This window comes from Papio anubis, chromosome 19 (genome assembly GCF_008728515.1).
Source record: "Papio anubis isolate 15944 chromosome 19, Panubis1.0, whole genome shotgun sequence".
Lineage (NCBI taxonomy): Eukaryota > Metazoa > Chordata > Mammalia > Primates > Cercopithecidae > Papio > Papio anubis.
In genome coordinates this window covers 2967434-2993882 of record NC_044994.1, presented here as the reverse complement: position 1 = coordinate 2993882, position 26449 = coordinate 2967434, and the positions used below count along the sequence as shown (strand labels likewise).

The following is a 26449-nucleotide window of genomic DNA, read 5'->3' as shown; positions in this document are numbered from 1 at the left end:
CATTTAGTTGAGTAATACCCTTATTTGTCTCACTGACATCCATTGCATGTAAAGTCTGTAAGAACAATCAGAAGCTGTCTTTCCAACTCAAAGCCAGAATCCTACTTAGAGGGAAAATCTGGGAGTTCAGATACAGAAACTTCTGTCTTCTCAACACCAAGACTTTGCATCAAAAACTAGTTCAGTCTTTTGAATGTTTTGTCCACATGATGGTAAATATCTGAATATTTAACAGATATCTGAAGTTATCATCCTGCAGGTCTCAGTTTATCCAGGTAGATTTTCATCATGTTGCTGTAAGTCACTATATTCTGAATCTAACTTCTCATTTTCAAATCATCTGTCAGAAACCACGCCTTCTCTATGAAGCTGTTTATGTGTTGATTAAAACATATAATTACTTCCTCACCAGTAGCATTCTAACAGGTACATTTTATTTGTTTTTTATATTTTTAAAAAGTTTGTACCGTTGTCTAACTAGTGTCTTTTCTGCTAACACAGGGCTAAATACGTAGTAGGTCTGCCATAAATGCCTGTTGATTTGTTAATCACTTTGGGAGTGAATATCAGAGGAGACCGTGGCTTTCGGATAATAACTCCATTAGTTTAGTTTTAATTGCTTCATTCTGAACATTAGGCTGGTGGTAGTTTTGTTTGGGAAGATTGTGGCCAACCTGCACGACTCGTTCTGAAGATAAGCTTACTGCTAGTATTTCTTTACCCCTGGGAAATAAACATATGTAATATTGCCATTATTCTTCATTTAAAGCCCTATATTGTATGTTTAGCTTGTTTCTGGCCTTTTGAGGGTGAGGGGCTGGACTTGGAAGATTATTGGGGGGAAATGTCACACCATGTCCCTATTGTAGGAGGGTGCAAGGCTCACACCCCCTGGTGAGCAGCCGTGTAGGGGGCATCCACTTGAAGACAGAGAACCAGAAGATGCAAGGCTTGGTGTAAGCAGATGGAGTCAAGCCAGCAAGCAGATCCCAGCTGGGAATCTTCCTAGTCCCCTGGGCCTTCTCTTTCCATCACTGCCCAGGCTGCAGTTTCACTGAGGCTGGTCTCCTTGCTGTTTCCTTTCCTCACTGAAATCTGCCATTGTGTAAATTCACCGTTATTGATGACACGTCTTTCACCTCTCCCCACCTCCTCCACTTTGGTGACTCCAGAACATGTTCATTTCTCTCTCCTACAGTGCCGGTCACATTCCCTTGGCCACCCTGCACAAACCCTTCTTAGATGCACAACCTTCACTGTTGCTTCATAGATGCGTGGATTTGATCTCTGGCTTTGCCAGGAACTAGCTAAGTGACCTCAAGCAAGTTATGTTGGTGATCAACAAGGACCTCAGTTTTCTCGCCAGGGAATTGATCTACAATGACACTTGGCACTTTGGAATGTGCATCCTATACGAGAGCGTGCACTGTGATGACGCTTTGTAGAATAAACAATCATTTCCCACCTTCAGCCACTGACTGCTGCAGAGGTGGTTGTTTGGCCTGATTCATGTCTGCTGCTACTTCTTCTTTTGGCTAACTTTCCACCTTTATTTTTCAGGGCTGGGAGAGGGTTCTGCCCTCCTTCATCCAGATAGCAGGTCCCATCCTAGGTCCTTAGAGAAAAGTGCCTGGAGGGCTTTCAAGGAGTCACAGTGCCATCACATGCTCAAACATCTCCACAATGGCGCAAGGATCACCGTGCAGATGCCACCTACAATCGAGGGCCACTGGGTCTCCACAGGGTAAGAGGACAGGTGGGGTCTGGGAGAGGCCAGAGAGCACACCACTATGTAAGACCCTTCTTATGGGTTCTCAGATGCATAGAGACTTTATCACTTACAATGATTTAGGTGTTGTCTAAGTTCTAATGAAGAACCAAACTACTCTTTGAAATTATGCTTGGTTAAGAAAAATAGCTAAGTACTGTAGAAATCTTATGCTAAAGCAGAGATTATATTGTACTCCTGTTAACCACACAGTGTGAGTGAATAGATCCTTGTTTACTGAACTCTATGGGACTACTTGTGTATAAAAAGAAACCATTAGCAAGTGAAATTAAGAGTCTGTGTTTCACCAACCCTGAAACATGACTTGCAAGCTCTGGATGGTGTAAATATTCTAGCCATATTCTGGTAATTTAATATATGGCTCCGGGGTTCTAAGAGTAAGTTAAAAGCTACCTCTGCTAGCCAGGGTGCAGTTCTTGGATTCTTTTCCATGCTATGAAGCTGAGATTTATCCCAGTTTGAGCTCTGGCTTATCTTCCATTAGAGCTTTTAAAAATAGCCTAGAGGCAGATCTGCGATTTTTTTTTCTACCCATTAAATTGCTGAGAATTAACAAGACTAACTCTGGGATCTGATCACTTCTCCCTATGCGCTGTTCCTGGGATATGGATAGCAGCCTCCAAGTTCCTTGGGGAGGGATCAGATGAATACGGAGAAGAGAAAAAAAGAAATTGTATAAGATGATGAAGACGCAGAATTTTATTTCATAAAAAATGAGGTCTCTCAAAATAACCACAATAAACAATTTGCATAAATAACCTTCATGTTACGTACTTTTTAAATATTTATCATTTTATTCAACAAATATTTATTGAGTGCCTACCATATGCCAAACACTATTTTAAGTTTTGTTTATATAGCAGTGAACAAAACAGACCTGGTCCCTATCATCAGGGGTTTTATAAGTAAATACACGAGAAGTACTATGAAAGTGGAGGGGTGGGGAAGGCAACAGGTGCTAAAAGAGAATAACGGGGGACCCATTTTAAAATTGGGGTGGAGTTCAGAAAGCCTACCAAGGAAGGGGACCCTTGAACTGAGACATTGTTGGCTGTGCAAAGACTGTGGGAAGAGCTTTGTATTTAAAGAACCAGAGGCCAGGCTAGATGCAGAGTGAGCAAGAGGCTGGCTAGATTGAAGGAGCGGCTGGCTGAGAGCCCTGTGGCTGGGATGCAGTAAACCAGGGCAGATAGCCTCAGATGAGGCTGTTGGGGAGGGTAGGCCAGCTCTAAGGCATCCTGCAGACCAGCTTTTCTAACCTAAGAGAACTGAAAAGTCATTGACGAGCTCACAGCAGGGGCCATGCTTAAAACATGATTCAACTTTTTGAAAGGGCATCCTGGCTGCTGTTTGGCAAATGGATGGGAGAAAAAGTGATTTGGGGGTGACCAGTTTAAAGACCTTTGCAACCGTTCTGGTTAGAGAGGACGGAGGCTTAGGTAAGAGGAGCTGCAGGGGCAATTGAGAAGTGAGTGGGCCTCAGATCCACTGTACGTGGCAGGCAGAAGCAACAGACTGTTGATGCTTAGATTAAAAAATTTAAACATAAGGGATCTTCTTTTCTAAACCTACTCTAACATGAATCACTGCTTACACTAAACTTCTCTTTCCCTGTGGGAGAAATCTGGGGTGTTTTCTGTCTCCTTTTTCTAAGATTACAGATACCCCAGGTACCGTTGAGTGCTTTATGTCCATAGGATGCTACTCGACAGCAGGTGTCAAACTTTGCGTAGCAACGGTACCCCCTTCTAAATAATGCTTATCTTTCACCAGTCCATCAATGAACAAATTAAAGTGTTCGCAATCTTGAATACCACTTGTGTTTGGCATTTTAGCCTGACTGCTTGATTTAGCAATGCTTCGTCAGTTCAAACCAGAACCTGTGTTAGCATCACAGATGAGAGCAGACTGGGAAGGCCAGAATTGATGAGCTGAAAGTCACAGCGTAACTGAGACTAGGAGCTAACAAAAGGCTAAGGCCAGGTTATTTGGCCAGGGCTTTAAGTACCTCCCCGTGCCCCCTGCTGCAGCCTCAGCTAGTATATATGAATGGCTGACACAGCCGTATGTGAAATCCCTCAATTCCATCCCACTGCTGTTACGCTCTGTAGATTCTGCCTTAGTGTTTCTGGCTCAGGAACCTAGCATTCATCTAATGCCACATTGGCAACCATCACAAACTAAAAGGAACCCTTACTTCTGTTGTGCCAGCTTTGCTTTTAGTTAATTGCCCCTTTACTTTTCTACTAGAGAGAAAATTAATTTTGAATGGACAAGAAGACGCCAGGTGACTAGTTTCTGTCTCGGGATGACAGACATTTTGCACCTGCCTACTGTAGACAAGGTCCATAAAATAAAAGTGCTCAGGGAGTCGACCGTTTTTGAACTAGCATAAGGAAACTTCTTTTATAGGCCAGCACAGCACTCGTCCTCCTTATCCAGAAGGAAATGCCCGCATAGGGCAGCAGGTATTTGCCCTCCTGGCCTGCTCGTGAAGCTGGTGGAAGGCTGGCTGAGGCAGTGATTAGGAGCACAGCGTCAGAGCCAGGCTGCCTGGATTCATGGACTGGCTCTGACACTTGCTGGTCATGTTCTCTTGGGCATGTTCCCTAACCTCAGTTTCCCCACCTGTAAAATGTGGGTGATGATAATACTAGCTCCTGGGTTGTTGTGAGGAGTCCATGAGTTGGTATCTGTAAAGGGCTGACAACAGTGTCTGGCCCATCAGCAGCAGCTTATTATTATTTCTGTAATTTCTTCATACCATAACGAATCTCTTTCCCATACCTTTGGGCTTACAAAGATCTCTTCTTCCCCTTTCCTTTCCCAGCTGTGAAGTAAGGTCAGGCCCAGAGTTCATCACAAGGTCCTACAGATTCTACCACAATAACACCTTCAAGGCCTACCAGTTTTATTATGGCAGCAACCGGTGCACAAATCCCACTTATACTCTCATTATCCGGGGCAAGATCCGCCTCCGCCAGGCCTCCTGGATCATCCGAGGGGGCACGGAAGCCGACTACCAGCTGCACAACGTCCAGGTGATCTGCCACACAGAGGCAGTGGCCGAGAAGCTCGGCCAGCAGGTGAACCGCACGTGCCCGGGGTTCCTCGCAGACGGGGGTCCCTGGGTGCAGGACGTGGCCTATGACCTCTGGCGAGAGGAGAATGGCTGTGAGTGCACCAAGGCCGTGAACTTTGCCATGCATGAGCTCCAGCTCATCCGGGTGGAGAAGCAGTACCTTCACCACAACCTCGACCACCTGGTCGAGGAGCTCTTCCTTGGTGACATTCACACCGATGCCACCCAGAGGATGTTCTACCGGCCGTCCAGTTACCAGCCCCCTCTGCAGAATGCCAAGGTACCTCAGAGCTCTGTGTTCTCCTCTTTATTGAATAAAGTGGGTCATCCTTCTTAAAGGCTTGCCATGGGGGCTTCAGGGCACCCTCGAAAGGGGGAATTCTGCTTCCTGGCGGGGCAGGCCAAGGTGGGGCTACGGCGAGGTGGGAGGAGACGGGGAAGGCTGGGGCTGGGGGGCACTGTAGCCAGTCAGGAGACCTGGGTCTGCCACCAACTTGCCCTGTGACTTGGAACCTCGGTTCTCTTCTGAAGTGGGTGGTGGTGTGGGATGATGGTTCTAGAAAATTCCTAAGGCTCCTTTCAGCTCTCCCATCCCAGGAACCTCTTCAGTGATTCCAAGAGGACAGTACGAAGGTGATGTCATAACCACACCTGGAAAAGATACTAAACAATAGCAGCCACCCGGGCCCTGGAGGAGGTGGGGAGGGAGAGAAAAGGGAGGTGACAGTGGGATTTGTGTGGGGTGTTAGACTCCACAGAGACCATCCACCAGAGGCACTGCTTCCAGTCCTCAGGACACCCTGGTGAGTCCCGACACTCTTAGGCGGCACAGCCTGCTGAGGTCCCAGGGGTTACGGCTCCTGCGCAGGCCACACGGCTACTGAGTTTTCCTGCTGGACCATGAGCCCAAAGGTCCTTCCTCCATACCCCACGTTCTTTTCATTTCACTAAGGAAAATGTAAAGTCACCATAATCAGAAGAGGGGACTAAGGACGGCAGGAAACAATTAAACCTTATAATGTCTTTTCCTTGAATGATACTCTACTAATTATATTTGGAATTCACAAGGCGTTTCCTTCCCACCAGCTCAGAGTACATGTCCATGTGTAACTCGATCGCCTCCACCATCTCCCCGCAGAGCCTGTGGAGTCCCAGGCAGGAGGGGAGTGGGCTCCTGCCCAGGGCGCAGTGTGAACAAGCAGACCCGGGCCTGCTAGGGCTGGGCGGTGGGCAGGTCTCTGGAGTATCTCCCCGGCCATCCCCATTGGCTTCGTGGAACACTAGCACAGTGGCTCCGTAACTGTGGAACCCTGCTTAACTTTTGTTTGGTGGTTTCTTCATTTTTTTTAAACCTTTTTTCTTATTAGTCCTCCAAGACTACTCTTAACCAATAGAGGTATCACAGGGCACTTCCTCTGCCAAAGACTGCTCCGTGTTACCTTTTTTTATCTATGTTATTGTGAGCTTGTGCAATGCAAGTGGCTTTTATTATAATTATGAAATAGCTGCTGAGAAAGCCCGCTTGGTGGAGGCTGCTTCCTCGGGATGAATCTTTTCATGGCTGTGTCCCCGCGTGTGAGATGAAGCCCTGTGCTCAGCCCGTCTGCCCAGGCCCAGACTCCCGCCGACTCAGGATGCCTTTGGGGGTTTGTTCCAACACAGATCAGGAGCCAGGCTCATTTCATTCTGCCTTGTAAGTTTCAAGTGCACTGAAGAGGCCAACATGAATTAGGGCAGAGAGGCAGGGCAGCCTCTGATGCCGGCTCCATTGCTGCCACTGTCGGGGGATCCCAGAGGTTTTCCTAGAATGGGACACAGGGAAAGGAGACCAAAGTTCTGCCCCTTCAACATATGGATTCCCCAGGACAGGTATCAGGAGGAGAATCGGCTCATAGGGTGATACCTGGACTGGGGTGTGCTTTCCGGGTCAGGCTTGAGTGGGTGTCTTGGGAAAATGGGTGGGAATAACAGGCTTCGAATTACATTTTGGGACCTTTCTGGTTGGCAGCACTGCCCAAAGGCGGCACTGGACACCGTAGCTGCATAGCATTTCTCCTGTTTTATACTGGCCAGGTCCACTTGGTTTGAGATAGCAGCAGGAGAAGGGGCTTCATACCTACCTTTGGCTCACTCTGAGTATAGTCTAGCCATCTTTCTGGGAAGGTTTTTTTTTGTTTTGTTTTTGAAGCGGGGTTTTGCTCTTGTCACCCAGGCTGGAGTGCAGTGGCGCCATCTCGGCTCTGCAAGCTCCGCCTCCCAGGTTCAAGCGATTCTCCTGCCTCAGCCTCGAAAGTAGCTGGAACTACAGGTGCCCACCACCACACCCAGCTAGTTTGTGTATTTTTAGTAGAGACGGGGTTTCACCATGTTGGCCAGGCTGGTCTCCAACTCCCCACCTCAGGTGATCGGCGCGCCTCGGCCTCCCAAAGTACTGGGATTACAGGCGGGAGCCACCGGCCTCCGCCTTTCAAATGATCTCAGGTAACGGGAGGAAGCTGTGATGAATGTCAGGAATAAAAATGGCCCAGATAATCCGGAAACCTGGGGTTAGCCAGGAGCATCCTCGCAACCCGCCGTTCCCTCGGGGCCTTTGTGAATGTCTGCTGAATAGGAAGAGCCTGCCCACCCCCTAGCAGAGACACCAAGGAGCCACAAAACACCAAAAAGCACAGGGAGCCTTGAGTGCGAGGTCTGAGTGAGGAGGCAGGTGCGGCCAGGGAACTTGCTGTGCCGGTGTCCGCCGGGCTGTAGGCTCCGAACTTGACCTTGGGTTAGTCTTTTGCACCCACTCGGGTTCTGGTTCCTTTTCCTCACCTTCATGCACCTGCGTGGGCTCTGATCTCTTTTGCTCTTTTTAGCACTTGGGGAAAAATTAACCATAACCACGTTTATTTTCTTACTTGCCTCTCTACCCCGTTGCACTCCGGGGTGTGGCTCCGCAGATGGAGTCTGAAAGCCCAGCCAGCATTGCTAAGGCTGGCGCCCAGGGGTACTCCAGGAGGGGACACTTCAGTCCCGTCCGTGCCCCTCAGCAGACCTGTCTGTGGCTCCTGGAGGGAAAACGCCCCGCAAGTGAAAATGATTAACTATTGGCATGGGAATTAGAGACAGCAATTGTAAAGCTGACCTTTTTAGAATTCAACACCTTCTGGACAAATTGGCAGGTTATGTGGACTTCAGAAACGGCAGCCAATCCTGGAAGCCAGTTCTGCTGTCATCAGCCGGGTGGCATTGGTAGTTATCTGACCTACTGGAGACTTCGTTTTCCTTTTCTGTAAAATGGCAAAAATATAAGAATCAATAGGGTTATCCTGTGGGCATCAGGATAGGGCCTGAACGCAAAGCTCCATCTCTCTTAACCTAGAGTAAGTCGCCCTTCTAGGCCAATGGCTCAGAGAGGAATGAGAATGACAATGACAACTGACCAGGGAACATCAAAGTGTTTCACGATGCCTAGCCATAAAACACTTCCTCCCATTTTCTCCTCCCTGTTCTGCTAAGGCAGTTGTGGGAACATTTACCCAGATTCTTAAGAAGTAGACCCTTTAAACGCTAGGCCTGATTCCTTGATGACAGAAAATTAAGGTGGAAAGAGCTTTAGGACCTTAGATACTACACGAGACATATTGTTAAGTGGGAAAAAAGGAAGTTACAAAATAGCATGAATAATATGATACCATGTGCATAAAACTAATAATGAAAGGAGAAGAAGAGGGACTCTTTGCAAAGGAATCAGATATTTCTGGAGGAAATTGATGACTGCCTCAGAGGAAGAGACAGAGCTGTCTATCTGGGATGGTCGGACAGAGACTTCACTTTCGGTTCCTCTTGCATTTTGTGCTGTGATCTTCTATTACCTAAGCACAGTCATCATGGAAAATTTAGATTTAAAAAAAAAAAAAACCCAGCGAACACTCCCAGACCCAGAGGAATGCTGTGGCCACAGATGCAGGTGGCAGCCCAGCTGGGAGGAGGACCCAGGCTTCCTGAGCCAGCCCGGCTGCCTCGCGAGATGGCTGGGGGGTCAGTGGAAGGCCGAGTGGCTCCGGGAGCTGAAAGGGTCCATTCTTCTCTTGTCTCTCGCCTTGTACCTCTTGGCCTGCAGTGTGCAGCGGAGTCTTCAGGAAGTTTTCAGATCCTTCCCCAGGACAGCTGTGAGAAGGAACAAAATGGACTCAGCCATTGGTGTCTTTCCAGACCCGGGCACCAGAAAGACTGGGCACTGTGTGCCCACACGGGCCCAGCCACAGCGGGTCGTCCGAGCTGTCTGTGGCCGCCCGGCGGAGACAGGAAGAAAGGCTGGGAGAGCGTCTTCAAAGACCGCACACGCCTGCCCAGGAGAGGCTGAAACCTTCTTCTTTGAACTCTTCTCCTTCCCTAATTGCTGGTCCATAGAGACCGAGCTGAAAATTAGTTTAAATGCTAAATTGAGTTTCAAACCACGAGTCTCAGCCCCTCTAGAAACAGGACACCGTGTAAAAATAGAAACTTTAAGTCAACTTGTTTTTCTAAGCTTTATACAGCTTTGCTGTGAGGTCCAGAGTCCTTTGGCAAATAAGTGATGTTTGAAGAGATTCAGGTGTGCTGGGAGGGTTCGTTCAGGATGGAACTGGCTACTCTTCATTATAAAAAAGTCAAGACAGCCTAAAGTAATCCTGAAAGAAGATGCTTTGCCTGAATCAAGTTTAGCATCAGAGCAGCCATAACCCTCTGCCGAGATTCTTCAGAACCATGCAGTTGGAGGGGTAGAAGCCAGGCTCATTCTTTCAGGGATGGAATCAAACGGTAATTAAAAGCAAATTATTGCCAGGGTCGTTAGAGATGCCAGAGCCTCAGGATCAGACTCGTAAGCAAATGGAATTGGTCTTTCTCCAAAATCCTGCACTGATTTAACCACAGGATCGTAAATCAAAGGGGCTGTCTGAAAATGAGACAGCCTTCCCCAGGCCGTGCATCTGAAACACTCAATCCCAGCACACGTACAGCAGGGGAGCCACACACGGGAGGAAGAAAAGCACCGGACTTCGGGAGTACCTGAGCACTGCAGGACAACCGCATGCTGCGCTCTCTCTCTCAAATTCTTCAGGAGCCGCTAGGCTGTGAGCCAGCTTATGTTTTTGAGGTAGCTGGCCTCTCAGAGGCTTGTTAGAGGATGTGTGACCTGTGCGGCTTCCTGGTATCAGTGACACCATGGGGATGTTGAGTCAGGTGGCCTTGGGGCCTGGACTTTTCAGCCCAGCTGCAGGAGCCGGCATGGAGGGACGTCTCCCTGAGCATGTGCTTGGTGTGGCTCCTGGGTGGGTGGGCGACCCCGTCTCTGGTGTATAGAAGGAGCCAAGTGCTTGTGGAAGAATTCCATGCCACTTCTCTTTCTGCTGGTGTGGATTTGCAGAGGTGATGGGAGATGAAGGAGGTGGTGGACGACCAGAAGTTCAAGAAGTCGTGACCTAAGACAGTTTCAAGGACTAGTCTTACAGGAAGGAGGACCCTAGACGAAAACTGACTGCTCCCTGGAGCCACGTGTTTCCTATAAGGCAGCAAATGTTGCACAATTCTATAAAAAACGGAGCTGGCAACTGGGATCCATTGAGGGGGTCCTGACCCTGAGGGGTTGCTTTTGTGGACATTTCATCTGGGCCGAGGTGTGCAGTGTCACAATTGCTGGGCTACAAGGCTGCTGATATACACTTTTATTGCAGAAACAGCTCATTATATTTCTTGACTCCGGAGTATTTCAGCAGATAAACAGGCATGCAAGGTTGCTTTATTTAAGGAGTTAGGGGACCAGGAAATATTTGTTGTCAGGGACAATGCAAGTGGTAAACATTTTATCCCTTAAAAGGCAAGAAAGCTCCGAGGACATGAGGAAAGCCTGCAAAAGCAGGAAATGGCCATTTGAAAAGTACGCATGAGGTCCCTACTCCAGGGACAGTTTGCTGAGCCCCAAGGGGAGAAAGGAAGAGGATGGGCCAGCCAGGAGTGCCCAGTGGATTTACAGCAGATTTAATAAGTCTACTTTAATTATTTAAATGAATCAAAATGCATAGGAGTGGAAGAAAAAAACAAGTAAAAATAAATGAAAATTCTTTTTGGAAACCACTCTTGAAGTCTTTTCTCTTAAAGAACCATCTTCTTAGGGTCCTTTTTCCCCAGCTGCTGGGTCAGCGGTCATGTGTATGTATAAGAAGGTGGAGGCAAAATCGTCTTTTTCATGATTCTAATGTTAACTAAAACAGAAAAGGACTTTGTGAGCTCATGTCTCGGATTCTAAGCTGCCTTGGAAGCCCATTTCCAGAAGGCTAATGTTGCTCCTGAGGACCTATCAGCTGCCCCTGCTGAACTCCAGGACGCAGAAGTGTTCAGTTGAGTTTTGCTCCCCTCTGCTTCGTAGCCAACTGCAGGCCCAGGAATTAGCAACCTGATTTCTCCTTTTCTCCCTCATCCTCCTGGCCCAGGCCCTTCCTGGATGGTGGTAACAGGCTCGGGGTGGCTGTGCAGCCTCCCTGAGGCTCTCTGAGTTCCCCTGGCCCCACAGAGGTGCCTGCATCCTGGCAGGGATGGCAGGATCCTGGTAGCTGCACGGGGTCTGTACACTGAGGGGGCTTCCCTCACCTGCAGGGATCAGGTGCTGGGCGGCAGGTGCCTCAGTCCATCCGGGCTGCCATAGTGAAGCAGCATGGACTGGGGACAGCCACTCACTTCTCACAGTTCTGGATGTTGGAGGGCCAAGATCAAGGCACCAGGAGAGTGGGAGGCTGGAATCCTGGTCAGGGCTCTCCCGGGTTGCAGACTGCTGTATCCTCCCCCTGTATCCTCATGTGGCAGCAAGACAGCTGGATAACTCTCAGCCTCTTTTACAAGGGCACTAATCCCCTTCTTAAGGGCTGCACCCTCATGACCTAGTCACCCCCCACAGACCCCACCTCCTAATTTCCTCACATTGGTGGTAAGGATTTTAACATGGATTTTGAAGGGACACAGACATTCAGTGTATTGCAGTGGGATAGACAGCAAGCCTGCCTGGGCAGTCTGTGCCTAAAGCCACAGCTCTTCACCCACTTCCTTCTGAAAGTGGCATCATCATGCTATCTTTAGTTGATAAAAATAAGCCCGAGTTCACAAACTCCTAGAATCCCACATCTGAAAAGCACCCTGAATTCCTTCCCACAAGGGAGGTGGGGGCCCATTATTTGTGATGAATGCTAGCTACTCCATTTAACTCTTTACATATCCAATGCCAGCTTTCTCTCCATTTGCCTGTTAGCCGAAAGCCCTGTGCAGTTCTCTCCTGGATGTCGTGGGAAATACGACAAAGAGAGAACACTTGGTCTTGGCCTCAAAGAACTCGTAATAGCGAAGACCCGAGAAGGATGTACCTGCAGGGTTATCTACAGCAGAAATTTAATCAAATACTTGGCACATCGCAGTTACAAAGAAAGCTTTCAATGTGGGCCATTGGCCGCTGCAGGTTTCTTTGTGAGAAACATTCGTGTGCTTTTTATCCCAGGGAACAAAACCCTAGGAAAGGAAGTTTCCATCATCTACTCTCATTTTTCCTCCTTCTTGAACAAAACTTTTAGCTCAAGGAACAGTGCTTTTGAAGACTTGTGTTTCATGCAGCCTGCTTCCTTAGTTGATCTGTTCACAACAAGATCACATCAAGTAAATTCTTCCATTCTGGGAAGATGGCGAAAACAAGCGGATACTGTCAGCAAATGTTGACGAACCACCTCTCCAGAAATAAATATTGGCAGGGAACAGAGAAAGCCTGGAGTATCCCCATCAGTCATTGGCCGGAGAAGACCTTTTCCTGGGCTGGAGTCCTTGCTGGGGAAACGTCTGTTCTTTGCAGCCTGTGAGGCAACTCTGGCCAGGAGGCAGCACTCAGCAAGTCCTAAGACCAAAGTACTATCCTGGCTCCACTTTGGGTTTGTAAAGTCATCTGACTGTTTCTCTCCAGGTGCCTCAGTTGCCTCGTCTGCCGTGGTCTCCTGGGAGGTTGTAAAGTCTAAGGAGATGCTGTACTTGAGCCGCTGAGACTCGAATACCCTGTGAACGCTCGCTGTAGTTATTTAACTTGTTACCTGCAGCTAAGCAGGAATCAGAGAGCAGAGTGGGCAGAACCCCACTCTTTGCCTAGAACCTTGCTCATTTATAAAGTATAAGCTTCTTTCGCATTTTTAGAATAAGCTTAATTTTTTTCCCAGAGATTATTTGCATAGGATCTTTTTTCTCCCTTCCCCTTTCTGATGGACGCTTTTTATAGTGTGTATAAAGAATAGCAACAAGGAAACACTTTCTGGTTCCTCTGCTTTAACCTTCAAATCTTCTGTGTACAGAAGCTCTGGCTTTAAATAGCCCTTTCTAAGATTCGGGGAAGGGGGGTGCCGTGGAAGCCAAGTTGGTGAGCCTGGGAGAGGACACTTCTCAAATGAGAGTCATGTCTTGGAACATGGATCCCCAAAAAAGGGAATAATTTTACAGAGCAAATGATATTCCACAGTACCAATCACTCATCATGTTTAAAAACTGCATATGTAATTCTCTTTCCATGTATCCATCTTGGAAGAATACTGTTTCCGAAAAACATCTCAGAAAAGAGAAACTTTAGAACCAATACAATATACCAGCTTTAATTTCTGCTTCTCTGTAGTTGTGCCTGTAGGTCTCTATTTTTTATTCAGGCCAAAGATTATGAGAATTAGGAGCATAAATTATATTTTTAAAATTTGTTGCAATACAGAGGTATCTCCTTATTCAACGGTGGCTAAAACTGCCCCCTTGTTGAGAGTGTACACACAGGCCAGAAACAACTTCGCTTGTTATGATAACTTTGGTTTCTTCATGGCACCTAAAGAGTTGTCCCAGCACTTGGGGAGGCTGAGGCAGGCAGATTGCCCTGAGCTCAGGAGTTTGAGACCAGCCTGGGCAACATGGTGGAACCGCGTCTCTACAAAAAGTACAAAAAAACAAAAATTATCCAGTCATGGTGGTGCACACCTGTAGACCCAGCTACTCAGGAGCCTGAGGTGAGAGGATTGCTTGAGCCTGGGAGGTGAAGGTTACAGTGATCCGAGATCACATCACTGCACTCCAGCTTGGGCAACCCCCAGTCTTTCTCTCTCCCACCTCCAACAGAGTGAGACCCTGTCTCAAAAAAAGAAAAAAAAAAGGATAACTAGACAACAACCAAAAAATAAAAAAAATTTTTAAAATTGGCAACGGAAAATGTAAATTAAAACCACAATGAGATATCAACTTACCCATTGGGATGGCTATTACAAAATACAAAACAATCAAAACCAGAAAATATTCAGTGTTGGGAAGGATGTGGAGAAACTGGAACTTTATACATTACTGATGGATGTAAAATGATTCATCCACTCCAGAAAATGGTACGGTGGTTCCCCCCAAAAATTAAACATAGAATTACCAAATTGATCCAGCTGTTCTCCTTCTGGATACATACCCAAAAGCATTAAAAGCAAGGACTTGAACAAACATAAAGACACCTATGGTCCTGGCAGCATCAATCACAGTAGCCAAGAGACAAAAGCAACCTAAATGTCCATCGACATGAATAAATCAACAAAATGTGGAATATTCATGCAAGGAATATCAGCCTCAAAAGGATGGAAATTCTGACACATTTTACAACGTTGATAAAACTTGAGGAGCTTATACTAAGTGAAACAGGCCAGATACAAAAAGACAAATAGTGATAGTTCCCCTCAGATGAGGCACCTCTAAGAGTCAAATCCATAGAGATAGAAAGGAGAATGGGAGTTTCCAGGGTCAGGAGGGAGAATGGGGCGTTAGTGTTTACTGGGTGCAGATTTTCGGCTGGGAAAGACGAAAAGGTTCTAGGGGTAGCCGCACGACGGTGTGAATATAATTTAAAATGGCTAAGATGGCAAATTCTATGTTAGGTATTTTTTTGACACACACACACATACACACAAGCATCCAGTTTAGGGATTCGGCAAGACCATACCCAAGAGCCAGGTTTCTCCCACTCCCTGCACCCTCCCTAAATTCTCAGGCCCACCTGGTGGAAAACAAGCCTCCCTGAGCCTGTGCCCCCCACAAAACAAACAAACAAAAGCCCTGCCTGGCCTGCTTTTCTCTGCTGTGGAACAGCAACACTTCAGCCCAGGACCATCATTTTCCTGAAGTGACCAAGTCCCACGGGGCCCTCATCTCAGAGCTTAGGACCCCGGCCTCATTATTCCTAAAGGGAAGCAGCCCTGAAAACACCCGTTCTGGAACAGCCGGGGCAACAGCAGGGCCCCCTCCCGTCCCCCGAGCCTTTTCCTTGTCTGAGCCAAAGGGCCGTTGCTCCTCGACGTCGTCCCAGAACCATCTCTTGCAAGAACTAACATCCCTTGTTTCCTTTCTCTCTCCCACCCCCAACTCAGAAGCTCTCTGAGCTCCTCCTGAACTGATCCTAGTATTTGAGGAATTAAATATTTTCAGGAATTGAGACTCTCACCTCCTTAGAGTGACCAGAAATGAAGGAGTCGGCAACTGATGTTTTTAAATTCCCAGATTACAGATGGCAAACCAAGTTGTGGGGAATGGCACAGAGGGGAGGTGGAGGTTGGGGTTGGTGTAGGGAAGCGGGGCTGCCAGCTAGGCTTTGGGGACCCGCCCAGGCGGAGGGGACAGCCGCTACCAGCGATGAGCTGCAAATGGTAGGATTGCACAGCTTCTCCCGCCTGATTGGGGAAGATCTGACCCCACGCTTCTTACCCTGATGGAACCAGTGCTCCAAGTGGCCTCTCTTATTTCAGCATGTGCTGGGCTCAGCTGTAGGTGGTGCTGGGCCAGGGTCCGGCTCCTGCACAGCCTGTGTCTCTGACAACAGGCATCACAGGAAAACACGACCTTCCTGCCTGTGAAGCTTTTGTGATTTGAATCCAAGCTCCGAGCCAGTGTCAGAGGGCGTGTCACTGGTCCCCACACCAGGACCGCAGGCCTGATTTCAATGGTGACAGTTCCAGCACTTATGCAGGAGTCCTGGGCTGGGCACGCTATGTCATATTAACTTTCCATCCTGGGTTTTGAATATCAGAACCCTTGTTTAGGTGAAAAATCTAGAACCTTTACCCCACAGTAGTTGACTAAGGAAACATAAAGCCTAACCTACTGTACTCAGTGATGCTTTAACTCAGTTTGTATTTTCTTCACCTTCAGGTGCATTTGAAAGACAGTGGCACATAGGGTGGCAGATAGGCCTTTATTTAATGTTCACACCAAGTGGGTGCACTGAGTGGGAACCACCTTCATCTGCTGTTCATTTCTTGCAGCAGTTATGCAAGTAAGTGTCATGATCACCATTGTATAAATGAGGAAGTTGAAATGGAGAGAAATAAATAACTTGCCCAAAATCACCAACTGTGAAGTGGCTGGGGCTGGCCTCGGCCCCTAGGAACTGGGCAGAGCCATCTTTCCATCACGTAATTAATCACTGGGCTAATGGGCCTCATGCAGGAGTTCTTCTCTATTTCTCCTGTAGCTTGCAGAGGGCAGCTCACTGCTGAGCACAGGTTGCAGGCAGTTTCTCCGTGTGCCCCAAAGCCCTCTGTAGGAAACCGCAGGCCAACAAATGCACGTAGAGCCTGGGGACGCCCAGGACTTGGCCTTCATCTCAATGCTGGAGCTATTTGATCCAATCGTCTACAAGCCACAAACCATGTTAGCAAAGGAAACATTCTCTCACGTGAAGTGCAACTCCATGCCCGTTTAACGCACACAGCAGCAGCGCAAGTTAGCGAGCACAGCTGTTCTCCGGGGAGAACGCTCCTCCTGCCCTCTCGGAGAAACCAAACAGCGACCACAAGGAAATCACATGTTGAGTGAGGGCTGTAAACCCAAAGACCCTGGTGATTGAGATCTCCAACTTTAAAGAACTGTGTTCCTGCGCAGTCAGTGGGCAGCCCTCAGCCTTGGCCGCAGGGCAGATGTGAGGCCACGAACTGATAGCATGGAAGCACGGGGCTGGGGTGGCCCAGCCGTCCCCAGAATACTGAGCTACCCACTTCTATCTCCCCACCACAGCCTGATCCGGTTGGCACGTGCTGCTAGTGGTCAGCGCTCTGCTAGCCTGCCAGCTTTGCACCCCTTGGGTGGGAGGAGAATAGCGGAGGGATGATCCACGTGCAGGAGGAGGCAGCCCGGGCTCAGAGGTGTCTGGAGACCTTGGTCAGACAGCGAGGCACTGGCACTGTGTTCAAGCACCCTGTGCCCTGACTTCCAGCATCTCTGACGTGTGCACCCCTCACCAGAGAGGACTGTCTGTGCCACAAACAGCCCTTGTTCCCTGCTGTGTTCCTGTGATAAAATAGACTAGGCATTACAGGGTCTTCTGGAAGGTCCAAGCTGTGGCTGTCTTGCTTAAAGCTGAGAAGGCAGGAGGAGGAACACAAACCTTCTGAACCCGGAGGCGGGCAGACCCGGAGAGACGGCAATGTGTGGGTGTGCTTGCTGCTCCGCGGCCTCCAGCTCTCCCTTCTTGCAGGCCGCCTCCTCCATTCCCTCTTCTAAAGGACCTTGCCTTTCCTACACAACTCCATTTCATCCACAGCCGGTGGAGTGCTGGCCCTTTTTTTTTTTCTTTGTGTCTCCTAACTTTTTTTATTAAAATAAATTTTAATTGTGGTAAAATACACATAATGTAAAACGTATCATTTAGCCAGTTTTAAGTGTGCGGTTTTGTGGCACTGAGGGCATTCACGTTATTATGCAACCGTCACCACCTTCCACCTCCAGCACTTTCTCATCTTCCCAGACTGAACCTCTATTCATTAAACCACAACGTGTCCCCCCACTTCCAGCCCCTGCTACCACCGTTCCACTTTCTGTCTTTCTGTCTCTATGAATTTGATCACTCTAGGAACCTCATATAAGTGACATTACATAGAGTCTCCTTTTGTGTCTGGCTTATTTCGCTTACCACGATGTCCCCCAAGGTTCATCCCTATTGTAGCGGGTGTCAGAACTTCCTGCCTTTCTAGGGCTGAAGGGTATTTCACTGTGTGGATAGACCGCATTTTGTTGATCCATTCATCTGTCAGTGAACACGTGGGGTGCTTCTACCTTTTGGTTATTGTAAATAACCCTGATGTGAACATGGTTGTGCAAATAGCTATTCAAGTCCCTGCTTTCAACTCTTTTGGGTGCATACCCAGAAGTGAGATTGCTGGGTCATATAATTCTGCTTCGTTTTTGTTGTTTGTTTGTTTGTTTGTTTGTTTGAGGAACCACCTGACTGATTTCCATAGTGGCTGGACCGTTCTGCATTCTCATCAGCTGTGTGTAAGGGTTCCAATTTCTTCACATCCTTGCCAACTTGTGATTTTTTGATAGTAGCCATCCTAATGGGTGTGAGGTGCTGCCATCATTTCTTTTTGAAATCAAGTGTCCAGTGCATGTGGTCTGAAAACTTAATAGGATTCTAAAGAGGCCACATCACATCTGAAATGTCTGCGTAGGTCTGTACTGTCAGGCAAACATGTGTGCACTTTGAGTACACAGGCACACATCACTCTCACCTCTGTGCCCAGAGCATGATTCCAGTTGGTTCTTGGTGTCGAGGTTGTCAGTGATGGTGACCTGGTACCTGGTGAGACCCCATTTGCCAGAAGCACATGTGCGCTGCTCCCTTGGGAAGACAGAGGTCTCTGAGTGTGTGTGTTTCTTGGCTTCAGAACCATGACCACGCCTGCATCGCCTGTCGGATCATCTATCGGTCAGACGAGCACCACCCTCCCATCCTGCCCCCGAAGGCAGACCTGACCATCGGCCTGCACGGGGAGTGGGTGAGCCAGCGCTGCGAGGTGCGCCCCGAAGTCCTCTTCCTCACCCGCCACTTCATCTTCCATGACAACAACAACACCTGGGAGGGCCACTACTACCACTACTCAGACCCGGTGTGCAAGCACCCCACCTTCTCCATCTACGCCCGGGGCCGCTACAGCCGCGGCGTGCTCTCCTCTAGGGTCATGGGAGGCACAGAGTTCGTGTTCAAAGGTAGGATTCCCACCTCGAGTCCAGTATCGCAGCTGATACACAGCCCTGTGACATTGTTGTGGAGGCAGAGCTGAGGGAAGGGACCTCATTTCTGCCTGAGTTCCTAGGAAAGAAATCGGGGAGCCATTTCTGCTTCAGTCCCTCCCAGCGCCCTCTGAGTTTCCCCCGCTCGGAGTGGATCAGGTGGACGGCCTCCGCTTGCAGGCCTGAGCGCGGGAGGCGTCCGCTCCGCTGCCTGTGGGACGTGGCCAGTCCAGGGAGGATGTTACTGGGAATGAAATCTCTGGCCAGGTGTGGCGGCTCATGCCTGTAGTCCCAACACTTTAGGAAACCAAGGCAGGAGGCTCTCATGAGGCCAGCAGTTTGAAACCAGCCTGGGCAACAGAGTGAGGCCCTAACTCTATAAAAAAATAAAATAAATTAGCAGGATGTGGTGGCATGTGCCTGTAGTCCCAGCTATTCTGGAGGCTGAGCTAGGAGGATCGCTTGAGCCCGGGAAGTTGAGGCTGCAGTGAGATATGATCGTGCCACTGTACTCCAGCCTGGGCAACAGAGCAAGACTCCGTCTGTAAAAAACAAAAAAAGCAATCTCAAGTCTGCACTTTGTGTTTTTTGTACACAACTCTGGCAGATTCCATGCCGCCCCTCTAATAACACTGCAGTTGCTTGCGTGCCACAGTGCTTTCTCGAGCGGGCAGGAAAGAGGTATTAGTGACACCTCAGGTGCTCAGAGCTGCCCTTTCCAACCCTGAGCTTGTCGTGTAATTGAGAGGTTGTCACCTGCTTGGAGGTGGGAGCATCTGTGGGAAGGTTCAGGCTGTGTCCTTATCACTAAATGAGGAGGGGAGGGAGGAGCTACACCAGGCTGCCAGCAACAAAGCGGGACTTGTGGTTGCTATTTTTAGAAAGTTGCTTTTTTTTTTTTTTAAGTTTGAGCATCTTTGTAAAATGGTGTCGGCCCAATCATGCCAAATAAAGAGGGACAGCCTCGATCCCAGGTGACCCCTCCAGGATGGCATTCTGGGGTTCAGTCCCATTGCTATAAAATGTTTCTGTTCACCCAGAAACTCCTGGAAGACTTTAGCCCTCCTTTTGGGTAGCAAGGTTTGCTCCAGGAATACAGGCCCTTTGAGAAACCTAATTGAGAGCAAGCGATCTTTACGTGACTCCACCCCGAAGCTCATCGCCTTGTACACGGAAGTGGCCCCCTGGAGGGACCTTCAGAAGCAATTCTCCACAAAAGCTGGGATTTGTATTTAATTTATTTACTGACATTTGTCTTGCTTGCAGCCTAACTTATTTTAGATGCCTGATGTATGGGCCCGTAGGAATGTGTGAGAATGCCAACTAGAATAGGTGTTTGACACCAAAACTGTTAGAAACCCGAAAACCTTTTGATAAAAGCAAAATTCCAGCCTTTGTTGAGTATTTTTTTCAATCCCAAGGAGTCAGCATCACCAAATAAAACTCCTTAGGAGCGCTCCGAGCCGTAGTTGTATTTCTTGCCTGCAGGCGCTCCCAGCTGTATTCCAGGCTCAGTGTTTCTACACCAGATGGTCTGTGTCGCGTGGCCACACCTGCAGCCTATCGCTGTGACTGCCACCCAGATCAACAGGTTGAATCTTCCCCGCCTGACAGTGCTTTGACGGCTACTGCAGTCAGACGGGTGGGTCCGTAGGTGGGACTGTTTTTGGAAAACAAGCCTTGTCTCGTTAGAGTGTGGCCAGTGTTTTCTGGATCCCAGGCCTACTCCCTGGAGTCATGGAACTCTCCTCTCTCCTTTGCAGTGAATCACATGAAGGTCACCCCCATGGATGCCGCCACAGCCTCACTGCTCAACGTCTTCAACGGGAATGAGTGTGGGGCCGAGGGCTCCTGGCAGGTGGGCATCCAGCAGGATGTGACCCACACCAATGGCTGCGTGGCCCTGGGCATCAAACTACCTCACACGGAGTACGAGATCTTCAAAATGGAACAGGATGCCCGGGGGCGCTATCTGCTGTTCAATGGCCAGAGGCCCAGCGATGGGTCCAGTCCAGACAGGCCAGAGAAGAGAGCCACGTCCTACCAGATGCCCTTGGTCCAGTGTGCCTCCTCTTCGCCGAGGGCAGAGGACCTCGCAGAAGATGGTGGAAGCCGCCTGTATGGCCGGGCCCCTGGGAGGCACACCTGGCCCCTGCTGCTGGCTGCACTCGCCTGCCTTGTCAGTCTGCTGCATTGGAACATCCGCAGATAGAAGTTTTAGAAATTTGTATTTTTCCAAACCAGGATTCCTTACTATTGACAGATTTTCTTTACCGAAAGAAAAGACATTTATTCTTTTGATGCACTTGAATGCCAGAGAACTGTCCTTCTTTTTCTCCTCTCCCTCCCTCCCCGCCCCTGAGTCATGAACAGCAAGGAGTGTTTGAAGTTTCTGCTTTGAACTCCGTCCAGCCTGATCCCTGGCCTGAGCAACTTCACAACAGTAATTGCACTTTAAGACAGCCGAGAGTTTTGGACGAGCGTGTTTGGTAGCAGGGATGAAAGCTAAGGCCCTCTTATTTTTTTCTCTTAATTATTATTATATTTCTGAGTTAAACTTAGAAGAAACAACTATCAAGCTACAGTTTTTCCTGCCATTTTCCTGTGGTTGCAGCCTGTCTTCCTTTGAAATTGTTTCACTGTCTGAGTTTTATATGCTGGAGTCCAATGCAGAGTTGGTTTGGGACTGTGATCAAGACACCTTTTATTAATAAAGAAGAGACACAGGTGTAGATATGTATATACAAAAAGATGTACGGTCTGGCTAAACCACCTTCCTAGCCTTTATGCAAAAAAAGGGGAGAATCAAAGCTTCCATTTCAGAAATGTTGTGTGGAAAAGTATCTGTAATTAAAGTTTCGAAGTAATTTAACCTATTTTTACATCATTTGTCTTACCTTGTTGAGAGACGAGGCTCGCTTGTTGGCTTCTGGTTGTTGTAGGAGGCATGTGGCTTCCCAGCCCTCTCCAGTAGACAGGATCACTGGGAAAATAGCAACATCAATCCCGTTACACAGGAGCAGTGACACAGGGGTGGCTGCAGAGTGGCACACGCCACACAAATGATAGAGAAAGTGCCCGTTCATTGCAGTTTCCTCTTCCTGGGGGACCTGACCCCTGACTCACACTGTCTTGTTAGGGGCAGGCAGAGGAAGCTGCACTCTGGTATCCATGCCACCTTCTAAGATGGACATGCAGAGACAGAACTTTAGCTGCTCAGAGAGAGTGCAGTGGGCATGGTCTGCCCTGGGGGCTTGCTCCATTAGACCCTGATTTGGCGTGCAACCAAGTCTTTGTGTGAAGCCATCCTATCGTTGCACACACTGACCCACTCAGTGTCTTTCCTGCTGCTGATGTGGCTCTGTGCTGGCGGTTTCAGGGCCAGTACACTTCTTCCCAGGGACATTAGGAGGTCGCAGGAGCGCATGTCTGCCCACTCCTTTGGAGTATCGCGGATGGTGCTATCCAGCACCAAGTGTTACTGTTCACAGAGACTGAGGAGGGGAAACGGGAGTAACCGAAAGCCAGATGGAACAAAAGCAAACATGGAAACCATGATCACGGCGAAGAGCCATCCTGGTATTTAAGAATTAACTTTCTACTCAGGAGGCTGAGGCAGGAGAATGGTGTGAACCCGGGAGGCGGAGCTTGCAGTGAGCTGAGATCCGGCCACTGCGCTCCAGCCTGGGCGACAGAGCGAGACTCCGTCTCAAAAAAAAAAAAAAAAGGATTAACTTTATGAAATACTGCAGCATTCGGTGTGGCATTAAGTTATAATGACCGCATAGAGTACCAAAGTGCTTTATATTTAGAATATATTTTAAGTTGTGGTGCAGACTGAGGGGGCTTATTCAAAATGAAAATACTAACTTAAATGTCTACCAAGTTCAATAAACAAAGATGTCAAAATACTCTCACAAATACATTTTATCTGTGGATCTATTTAATACTGATACTATCTTTAAAAGACATAATAGGCCGGGCGCGGTGGCTCAGGCCTGTAATCCCAGCACTTTGGGAGGCCGAGACGGGTGGATCACGAGGTCAGGAGATCGAGATCATCCCAGCTAACACGGTGAAACCCCGTCTCTACTAAAAAATACAAAAAACTAGCCGGGCAAGGTGGCGGCGCCTGTAGTCCCAGCTACTCAGGAGGCTGAGGCAGGAGAATGGCGGGAACCCGGGAGGTGGAGCTTGCAGTGAGCTGAGATCCGGCCACTGCACTCCAGCCTGGGCGACAGAGCGAGACTCCGTCTCAAAAAAAAAAAAGACATAATAAAATCATGTGAAAAACTGTATTCACTGCTGAAGAATACCTCAGTGACTTACCACAATTCAGTTCACAGGCACTCCCCTAGACTCAGCTCTTTGCACTTCTTAAAAATATGCTACATAAACACACATATACATATACGCAAATATATAGATATTAACGTGTATACAATGTATGTACATATATATATTTCTTAAGGATGATATGAAATTCATGTGGTCTTACCACTTTCTGATACAACATAAATCCGTACCAACAAGAAACAATAGAATTTACTCACGGGTTACCCGCACCTTAGCTTTCTGCCTGATGCCATCTCACCCACATACACTCCATCTTATCTTGGTTGTGTCATGTGAGCACAAATAAGACTCTAAACTCCCCCATGTCCCACGATGATCTCCACGTTACGGGATTTCCCATCACCTCCAAGAAACAGTGATTGACCTCTAAGAGCCGTTCAGGTTTGAGTGTCAGAAATGTTAACTCGAGACCATGGCGCTCTATCTGAGGAAGGCGTGTCTGGCCCTTAAATATTCCATCACAAGCTTAAAGTACACAGCATGCAATCAGTGCTGGCCAGCCTCCCCCTCAGTTAGGAGCAGGTCGTTCTACCTGGGAATAGCAGATTCAGGGAAGGTGGTGAAGAGCAAATTAGACCTGCTGGGACCAGGCTTCCTCCCCTGGGGAGCAGGCTGATGAGGGCCAGGTCGGAAAGCTGTTCTTTGGGCAGTAGTAAAATCTGGGTGTCATTTAGACTTCTACTTCATACCATCCAAGTTGACCTGGGGCTCAAGAGGAAATTCCTGGCCTTCTGACTATAGCTGGTACAGAACTAAAGGTCGGTTTGCTCAGACATGACAAGTTCCGGTGTCAGAGAGCAGGATCACACATCACGCTCAGGTCTGCCACCTCCAGGTGACGTCATTGTAGCAGTCCGCAACAGTTGTCTGATCCCATGGGGGCATGCTATGGTAACTCAGCACACCACCACGAAGGGTCTGTCAGGGAGGCTGGCAGCCCAACACATCCCTGATAGGGACCACACGCACCTGTGGGAACGACTTGACTGTCAGGCTCTTGTGGTTTCTGGGTGAAGGAAGAGCTTTACTGATAACAAACAAGCCATTCTCTATTCCACTAACTCTTAAAATATATTCTGAAAACAGAGATGATCTTCACAACGGTGTTGTGTTTTACCATTGCAATGTTTTGTCTTAACATGGTACACCCAATCCTTGGAAGACAAACTAGGAACACAGCAATGGGATACCGAAGTCAGCAGACAGCATCTAATCAGGCATTGCGGGACACTGTCCTCAAAGGAAAATGCCAGAGAACCTGGGGACAGGGAGAGAGTGGGTCCACTCACACACAGAGACCTTCCCTACCCCACACAGCCTTCTTTGGCTTTCTTGAGATATCTGAGCTTTCTTTCTGTTTTGTTTGTGTTTGTTTGTTTGTTTGTTTGTTTTTTTAAACAGAGTCTCTCTCTGTCTCCCAGGCTGGAGTGCAATGGCACAATCTCGGCTCACTGCAAGCTCCACCTCCCAGGTTCACGCCATTCTCCTGCCTCAGCCTCCCAAATAGCTGGGACAACAGGCACTTGCCACCATGCCCGGCTAATTTTTTGTATTTTCAGTAGAGACAGGGTTTCACCATGTTAGCCAGGATGGTCTTGATCTCCTGACCTCGTGATCCGCCCGCTTCGGCCTCCCAAAGTGCTGGGATTACAGGCGTGAGCCACCGCACCTGGCCGACATCTGAGCTTTCATGAGTCCAAACATCTTTCAGGAAATATCTGCATCAAGAACAAATGCAGTTTGGATCAATGTTTCCCACCAATTTCTAGATTTATGAGAAAATGCCAAGCGTTCTTTTCTTACCAGTAAGAGAATCACATGTCCTAAAGAAAAGAATTAAATTCTTCAAATCCCCAAATCTAAGACTGTTCCTGAGTCTTCCTGGCTTGGGTCAACAATCTCTAAATATAAAATTGGGCTCCTGTTTGGTCACAATCCCATTTTCCTGGTGTTTGACTAGGCAGAAGTAACACTGTCTTGGAAAAAAAGTTAGAGAAGTATGGCCTTCAACTTCTCCATCGGCTGAGATGTGATCAAATTGACACACTGCACTTTATATAGTCATACCTAGTCAAGAGAGACCTACCTGATGCCACCCAAGCTGTGAAACTGGATGCACATGCACCTCCTTTACTCCAGTGCACAGTTGCTGTTGAAAGCAGGTGGCAGTGTGTGACCCTCGCCTCCCATTCCAAGAATAAGGCCATGGTTTCCACAGGCTCAGCTCAGTCACTTTGTTTCTGATGTCTATGGAACAACCATCTCCATAGCCTACGGCCTCTGAAATACTCCATGAGCATTTCCACCCCCTCTTCATTTAATGAATTTCATGCCGCTGTTACACTAGAATTCAGAAGCACAAGAGAGTTTGCTGGCACAGATTGCTGTGCTTTGCAGCCTCAGCCTCTGAAACTGTTGATCAAAGTCTTGTCTTCCTGAGCCGGAGGAAGGACTGGCACTCTTGCCGGCCTCTAAGGAGTTGCTCCAGCCTTTTTCTCAGTAAGTTGCTTCTTCTCAAGTGAAATGAAAGGCAGAAGAGAAACTTCCAGAAGGTTGGAAATTGTATTTTCCAAGGGCTTTAGGCATTTGAGGCCTAAGTCTTCTTTCTATGGCTGATGAGGCTACATATGCAAGACAATTAAGAGACTTTGACCTTCAGAAAATCAAGATGATAGCAAACTAGTGAGGACCACTATCTACTAAGAGAGCTCACGTACAGAACATCTTTCTGTCTCCTCAATAAAACCGTCCAGATTCTCACAGGCTAGGAGTAGGGTAATACATCTGCCATGAGATCAGTTTATTTAGAGGGAAAAACTGAGATATCTGTTGTATGTTGAAGTTTTATCCTCCAACTCATTTAGGAAATGAAGCTGTTTTATATCTAGATTCCAGCATTACCTATATGAAAGAAAATAGTTCATTAGCCTCATAGGATCCTTAACTCATAGCATTTTTTAAAGTCCCTTGAAAGAGCCTATAGTCTCCTACGGGTTCTAATGCAGAAGAGGGAATACCCCGTTATATCAGAAGTAAGCAGTTCGGCAGGGTAAGACTGGGTAGGCAGTCTGAGAGACAGAACTGTAACGAGATAGCTCTCTACCCACACTGCTGCTGTTCTGTGCCTGACAAACGTGAAAGGCACCTTAGTAAAACATGGGGCTGGT

At 48.1% G+C, this 26449-nt stretch overlaps 1 protein-coding gene and 1 long non-coding RNA gene across 3 annotated transcripts in view; one reads left to right on the top strand and one right to left on the bottom strand.

Annotated features, from left to right (window-relative positions):
- APCDD1 (APC down-regulated 1) overlaps nt 1-21802 on the top strand; it is a 34015-nt gene extending 12213 nt beyond the window's left edge. Inside the window, exons 2-5 of the mRNA XM_021929942.2 lie at nt 1561-1744; nt 4620-5151; nt 18581-18902; nt 20690-21802. Coding sequence (XP_021785634.1) covers nt 1561-1744; nt 4620-5151; nt 18581-18902; nt 20690-21138 — 1487 coding nt within the window. The 3' untranslated portion in view covers nt 21139-21802. The remainder of the gene's footprint in view (nt 1-1560; nt 1745-4619; nt 5152-18580; nt 18903-20689) is intronic.
- LOC116271448 overlaps nt 7227-26449 on the bottom strand; it is a 49251-nt gene continuing 30028 nt past the window's right edge. The window contains exons 2-3 of one of the 2 annotated variants that reach the window (XR_004180007.1): nt 21824-21909; nt 7227-9023 (exon numbers count right to left, since the gene is read on the bottom strand). This is a non-coding gene — a long non-coding RNA (uncharacterized LOC116271448). The remainder of the gene's footprint in view (nt 9024-21823; nt 21910-26449) is intronic. The other variant, XR_004180006.1, reaches the window with a different exon arrangement.